The following is a 7,509-nucleotide window of genomic DNA, read 5'->3' as shown; positions in this document are numbered from 1 at the left end:
GCAATGTGCTTACGTCCTCGGTGCCTATGCGGCGCTAGAAGTTTTTATTCAATGATATTTTAGGTCTAGGTTACATCTCTATTTATAATAGAAAACCCTGGTACATAATTACAAAATCAACCCTGTACCGTACCGCGGGGGCTGCGCTCCCACACCCCCAACCCACATAATTCGTAACCCCACAACGAGACTTTTTATGAGCCATACATAACAATCTCCACCTTGGCGAATATCCTGCCCCTTGGAAACTTCAATGTGGGTTGGGTTACCTTGCTTCTTTAACAACTCAAAACATTCAACAAGTCCAAGCAATGCTTGAACTTGTCTGTCGTAACTGGCTTGGTGAACATATCAGCGGCATTCTCATCAGTATGTACCTTCTGAAACAAAACCTCTCCAGATGCAACCAACTCTCTGATCTTGTGGAACCTTACATCAATATGTTTAGTTCTAGCACGATACACCTGATTCTTAGCCAAGTGAATAGCACTTTGATTATCACAAAGCAACTGAACTCCACCTTGTTGAACACCCAACTCCTTCACTAAACCAGTAAGCCATAAAGCTTCTTTTGCAGCTTCAGCCGCTGCCATGTATTCAGCTTCAGTTGTAGATAGTGCCACGACAGATTGAACAGTAGACTTCCAGCAAATAGGCCCTCCACCAAGAGTAAACACATACCCTGTCGTAGATCTTCTATTATCCAAGTCACCTGCATAATCTGAATCCACATATCCTACAACCAAAGGGTTATCCCGCTGACTCCCAAAAACAATTCCATGTCCCACAGTACCCTTTAAGTACCGAAAGATCCACTTGACTGCGTCCCAATGTTGCTTACTAGGTTTAGACATGTACTTACAAACTTGACTAACAGCATGAGCTAAATCAGGACGAGTACATACCATCGCATACATCAAGCAGCCAACAACATTAGAATACGGAACCTTTGCCATATCTTCAGCTTCCTTATATGTCTTAGGGCACTGTTCTGATGAGAGCTTAAAGTGATTCGCCAATGGAGTGCTAACTGGTTTCGCGCTGCTCATCGCAAACCTTTCTAGCATTTTCTCAACATAACCCCGTTGAGATAGCTGCAGTTTCCTTGAGTCTATGTCCCTGCAAATTTCCATTTCAAGAATTTTCTTTGCAGCACCTAAATCTTTCATATCAAATTCCTGACTCAATAAAGTTTTCAAACCGATAACATCATCCATGTTCTTCGCAGCAATCAACATATCATCAACATACAGTAATAGAAAAATAAAAGAACCATCATCAAGGCTCTTAACATAGACACAACAATCATACTCACATCGGTTGTAGCCAATCTTGATCATATAAGAGTCAAACCGTTTATACCACTGTCTCGGAGACTGTTTTAACCCGTACAAAGATTTCTTCAATCTGCAAACTAAATGTTCGTTTCCAGGTTGAGTGAAACCTTCAGGTTGCCGCATGTAGTTCTGCTCCTCTAAATCACCATGCAAAAAAGCAGTTTTAACATCCATCTGCTCTAAATGCAAATCCCAACTAGCCACCAATGCAAGTACTGCTCGGATTGAAGTGTGCCTGACCACAGGAGAAAAGATTTCATCATAATCAACTCCTTTCTGCTGTGAAAAACCCTTCGCTACCAAACGAGCCTTGAACTTCTCCCCCTCTTTTTCTGTTACTGCTGGTTTCTTCTTATACACCCATTTGCAACCAATCGGCTTCTTACCCTCAGGAAGGGGAACTAACTCCCATGTGCGATTGTGATTCAAAGACTCCATCTCCTCAACCATGGCTGCCATCCACTTGTCGTTTTCCTGACTAGTAACGGCATCATGAAAAGTAAATGGATCATCACTGCTAACAGTAAGTGCAAAAGATACCAAGTCTTCAAAACCCAATCTGTTCGGAGGCTTTATATTCGTCCGTCTCACCCTGTCTCTGGCGAGACTATAATCCTGCAAATCATCCGTAGTGGAACCACCAGAAGTCGGTTGAGAAGTTTCTGGTTTCTCAACTGGAAACTGCTCGAAATCTACCACTGTCGTGTCTTGCTTCTGCTGCAACATAGACTGTTCATCAAAAACGACATCTCTACTAATCACAACTTTCTTCGTAACTGGATCCCAGAACTTGAATCCTTTTACACCTTTCTTGTAACCCAGAAAAATACACTCCTTCGATTTTGCATCAAGTTTGGATCTCTCATCAGCAGGTACATACACATAAGCAGGACAACCAAAAATCCGTAAGTTATCAAAACTAACATCATGACCAGTCCATACCTCTTCTGCAACTTTCCCAGCCAGCGATGCCCTTGGCGATCTGTTGATAAGGTAACACGCCATGTTAACAGCCTCAGCCCAGAAGTGTTTGGGAAGCCCCGCATTCAACCGCAAACATCTGGCTCTTTCATTCAACGACCTGTTCATTCGTTCCGCAACACCATTCTGTTGTGGTGTCTTGCGCACTGTAAAATGCCTCTGAATCCCATGCTCCTTATAGAATTGTAGGAACTGTGAATCTGTGTACTCCGTACCATTGTCAGACCGCAAACACTTGATTTTTCGTCCTATTTGGTTTTCTACCTCAGCTTTCCACAGCTTGAACTTCTCAAAAACTTCAGATTTCTGTTTCAAAAAATACACCCAAACTTTCCGTGAAAAATCATCAATAAAAGTAACATAGTACCTAGATCCACCCAAAGACGATGTCGTGGAAGGCCCCCATACATCAGAATGCACATAATCAAGAATCCCTTGAGTTGTGTGCTTCACAGTCTTGAAACGGACTTTAGTCTGTTTACCAAGAACACAATACTTGCAAAAATCGAGCTTACAGCTTTTGACACCATGCAACAAGTTTCTCTTGTGTAATTCTGTCATACCACGTTCACTAAGATGAGCAAGGCGCATATGCCACAATTTTGTCGTATCATCACAGGACTCAACAGAGTGAACTCCACCTGCAACGGTACTCCCTAACAATCTGTAGATATTCCCTGCAGTCATCTTGCCTTTCATCACAGTCAATGCTCCTTTAACAATCCGAATGGTTTCCCTATCCTCGTCAGCGTTAGGGATAAAACCATTCTTGTGCAAAGTGCCCAAGGAAATCAAATTCTTCTTCAAGTCTGGGATATGTCGAACACCACTCAACGTCCGAACGGAGCCATCGTGCATCTTAATTCTGACATCACCAATACCAACAATATTGCAACATCGATTATCACCCAAATAAACCGAACCAGAATTAACCGGCCTGTATGTCGAAAACCATTCCCTATTTGGCGTGATGTGATAAGAACATCCAGAATCAAGAATCCAAGCATCCGTCAATTGTGTCGTTGAAATAGAAAGCATATCACCCTCACTGCAATCAGAAGTATCATCCTCGACCACGTTCACAGACTTGGATGAGCCATCACGCTTCTCATCGGTCTGCTTTTTCAACTTCGGACAGTCTCGCTTCATATGTCCCGCCTCCTTGCACTTGTAACAGTGAATCGTCTTCTTATCCCTGGATTTGGATCTGGAATTCCGCTTCCCGGACCCTGCCTTCTCTGGCTTCCGTCCACGATCTCGATTACCCTTGACATATAAGCTATCGGCTTGAGAGCTTTCCCCTGCATTCTGCTTCCGCTGGTTGTGAGCCAACAAGGCTGCAGTAATCTCCTCAACGTTGATAGTCTCTTTCCCATATGTAAGAGTAGTCACCATGTGTTCGTAAGAGGAAGGCAACGAACACAACAGAATCATCGCTCTGTCTTCATCCTTAATTTTCACATCAAGCCGAGCCAGATCAGAAACGATTTGATTGAAGACATTCACGTGTTGCGCCAAATCGTGATCGTCCTGCATCTTCAGCCCATACAGCCGCTGCTTCAGATACAGTTTTGTCGTTAAGGATTTGGACATAAACTGACTTTCCAACTTCCTCCAAATTTCGTCTGGAGACGATAGATGCATGACGTGATACATGACCTCGTCCGCCAAGCATAATCGTATGGTTCCTGCCGCTCGTTGCTGCAATTCTTCCCAATCTTCCTCATCCATCGACGCCGGCTTTGTAGGTCGCAAAGCCTTCAAGATCCCTTGCTGCGCCAATAGATCCTTCACCCTCGTTTGCCATAATCCGAAGTTACCCTGACCATCGAATTTCGCGACTTCGAATTTTGCTCCTGACATCTGATACCAATTGTTGACGAAAACGGGTAAAGAAAACGAAAGAACACGAGAATTTTACGAGGTTCGGCAATGTGCTTACGTCCTCGGTGCCTATGCGGCGCTAGAAGTTTTTATTCAATGATATTTTAGGTCTAGGTTACATCTCTATTTATAATAGAAAACCCTGGTACATAATTACAAAATCAACCCTGTACCGTACCGCGGGGGCTGCGCCCCCACACCCCCAACCCACATAATTCGTAACCCCACAACGAGACTTTTTATGAGCCATACATAACAGATGATCACCTTTATGGAATATATTTTAGTGTTCAAAGTTTAACAATTCTGAAAGTGGAGAAATGCCATAAGTTGAAGTATGTATTTACTTCATCCATGGTTAAAAGCTTTGTGCAACTGAAAACACTTAAGGTTTTATTTTGTGATGAAATGAAATGGGTAATAGAGGGAATATTAGAAGCAACCGAAGAAGAAAGGATTAACGGCAACACAAGTGTGTTCCCTAAACTTGACTATTTGGAACTCAGTTATCTTCCAAAACTGAAAGGATTTTGCTGTGGAATTAATCCGATTGAGTTTCCCTCGCTAAGGAATTTGCTCATAATTAGATGTTCTGATTTGAACGCATTCGTTTTATATAATGGAAAGAGCAGAGCAGAGGTACCACATATCTTCCATGAAAAGGTATGCATAAATATATAGATATTTCCTATCCGTAAAATCACATGCATTCTATTTACTCATCTTCCAACCTTTTCTTTGAAAGACGATTTAAAAGTTAAAGTATACATATTTAATATGTAAGAAGTTTTCACTTGTAGTTAAATTTATTTAATATGGAAAAGTTCAAAGTTCAAAAATGAAAATGAAAATGAAAATATAAAACATGATGTGCATAGCTGTAGCAATAACTTATTTTCTTAACTTGAATTCTTTTGGTGTTATGTTTTCTTTTATTTTTTTTATGATATATTAGATTTTTCCAGTATGAATTACTTTTTTAGTATTGAACTCTTTCAATTTCGAACAAGGCATCCTATGTTCCTGTTGTTAACGAAACAATGGGGAATTGTGCACTGTACGTTTCCAAATCTACATCAACTCTATTTGGGATGGAATGCTGGAATGAAAGACATCATATGTCATTGTGAAGGCCACCACCAACATCAACTTTTGTCTCATTACTTTGGCAACCTAAAAGTCATCACACTTGAGGGGTATGAGCAGCAATTATTGCCATCTTACTTGTACCGGTTATTAGCCTTACCCAATCTTCAAAAACTCGAAATATGGAGTTCTTATTTTAAAGAGATGATTTTCCAAAGTGAAGAAGATGGTGAGGAAAAGCCTGCATCGCTGCTGCTCTCTCAGATAACTGAATTAAGGCTGATTTTTCTGAGTGAATTGATGCATCTATGGAAGGAAAAGGAAGGATTCCCAAATCTAAGGATTTTGCATGTTGAGTGTTGTCGTAAATTAAAAGGTAATCTAGTTCCATCCTCGGTATCTTTCCGAAATCTGGTGACTTTGAGAGTATATGGATGTGATGGAATCATAAAATTAATTACACATCCCACAGCCAAAAGTCTAGTGCAACTCAAACAAATGAGTATATCATTTTGCAAAAATATAGAAGAGATAATACAAGGTGGGGACGATGATGATGATGAAATCAGTTTCTCCCAACTCAACCGTTTGGAACTTGATCATCTACCAAAGCTAGAAAGCTTCTTCTCATCAGGGAATTATACCTTTTCATTTCCATCCTTGGAAGATCTAGTTGTAAATAATTGCCAGAAGATGAAGATGTTCTCTCAAGGACTCTCAAACACTCCAAAGTTGCACAAAGTACTACTACTAGAGAGGCGGGGATTTCACGAGCATTGGGAAGGCAGCCTTAACAACACCATACAGCAGCTATTCAGACAAAAGGTGTGTTTTCTCAAATTTCCTTTTCATTTACTATTTACAATATTATTGTAATTGGATTTACATTCCACTCACTACAAACAATATATACACATTAAGTGATATTGGTCAATATAAACCTAGTAAATACTGCTGAATTTTTAATCTCTCGATAAATATAATACTTTTCATAACAACATAAATCTAATATAAATCTACGAGTAAACATGGTAGCATAAAAATATATATATTTTTATGTTATTCACTTGGTGATCATAACAGCATGCCATGATCGAGGAAGGTGAAAATCCTGAAGAAGACCAAAGCAGTCCTTCCACTTCTAACACCCAAGTAAGTCTAAATTCATTTTAATTTCTTATTCTTCTTTTCTCTTTCATAAATGTTATTAACTTCTTTCAAGGATTATTAAATGTAGAACCTCACAGAGGAAGTGGAAAATTCCATAAAAGATCAAGGCAATTCTTCAACTTCTATCTTCGAATGACCTGAATCAAGTAAGCATATATACGTTTATTGCAGCATACGGTTATTGTTAGATTCAATAAGACAGTTTCTTTGGTAAATGCTTTCATCTTCTTAAGTTCAAAAAGTGCAGAAATACTTATAATTCTTATTTCCTGAATATCTCACTTGATTTATGAGTTTAAATAATAATCACTTGATTTTTCCTCTTATGGCATCATATTGAAACATTTATTATCATCAATGTAACAGTGTATGGTAGCAGAAAACCAGTTGATACGAATGCTGCTCTTTCTATGTTTCTATGACTTGATTGAAGTTTGATGGGTTGCGAAGAATGAATCAGTGTTTGAAGGTTAAAAAACATGGATTTGATAGAAATTCTAATTAACAAATTTTCCATCTTTACTTATTTTTTCCTCTTTGCTATGTTGTTTTATTGGTTATAATGTTTGACGAATAGCATAGGTTGTGTGGCGAAGTATGCAATTTATGTAACGAGGATTCGTGATATAGTCTAAATAACTTTGCATTTGTAAATATATATTTGTAGTGAAAGTATTTTTGGCAATGATGTATACTCATTTCTTTATTTTTCTTTGGTTTTGCAAAACCAAATTCCTTTTTACAAAATGGTGGCTTAATTGCACACTAGTCCTTCATTTTTCCATTTCTCAAGCTTCAAAGTCCCACTATAATGCAGTTTAGCAATGGATATCAGCATCCCAAATATGACCCTGAATGGAATTATGATTGAAAATCATACATTTCAGCGTAGTAAAGGAACTAAAACTATAATTAGACCAATATTTAAGAACCCCAAAACAACACACATTAAACATTAATACAACTTACCCAGCGCTTAATATATCAGGATGAACATTGTATACCTTGGCAAAGACGAAAGGGATGATGCCTTGTGGAAGAGCTGCCTGAA

At 39.1% G+C, this 7,509-nt stretch overlaps 1 protein-coding gene across 1 annotated transcript; it reads left to right on the top strand.

The window, feature by feature from the left end:
* The first annotated feature begins 4,408 nt into the window (after positions 1 to 4,408).
* LOC120162983 lies at positions 4,409 to 7,069 on the top strand. Its single transcript, XM_039173021.1, has 5 exons — positions 4,409 to 4,865; positions 5,213 to 6,113; positions 6,372 to 6,440; positions 6,526 to 6,604; positions 6,825 to 7,069. Exons 1-4 carry the CDS (start codon positions 4,822 to 4,824, stop codon positions 6,592 to 6,594), a joined length of 1,083 nt encoding a protein of 360 aa, XP_039028952.1. The 5' UTR covers positions 4,409 to 4,821; the 3' UTR covers positions 6,595 to 6,604; positions 6,825 to 7,069.
* Positions 7,070 to 7,509: the final 440 nt, after the last annotated feature.

Source organism: Hibiscus syriacus, unplaced genomic scaffold, assembly GCF_006381635.1.
Source record: "Hibiscus syriacus cultivar Baekdansim isolate YM2019G1 unplaced genomic scaffold, ASM638163v2 tig00111427_pilon, whole genome shotgun sequence".
NCBI classification, from domain to species: domain Eukaryota; kingdom Viridiplantae; phylum Streptophyta; class Magnoliopsida; order Malvales; family Malvaceae; genus Hibiscus; species Hibiscus syriacus.
The sequence above is the reverse complement of the archived record's forward strand: the minus strand, read 5'-3'. Positions and strand labels throughout refer to the sequence as shown.

Excerpts from the sequence above, each read along its gene's own strand:
- LOC120162983 (XM_039173021.1), top strand. The coding sequence starts at position 4,822 with ATGGAAAGAGCAGAGCAGAGGTACCACATATCTTCCATGAAAAG. Across the intron at positions 4,866-5,212 it reads CACATATCTTCCATGAAAAG|GCATCCTATGTTCCTGTTGT; the intron begins GTATGCATAAAT and ends ATTTCGAACAAG. Across the intron at positions 6,114-6,371 it reads AGCAGCTATTCAGACAAAAG|CATGCCATGATCGAGGAAGG; the intron begins GTGTGTTTTCTC and ends TGATCATAACAG.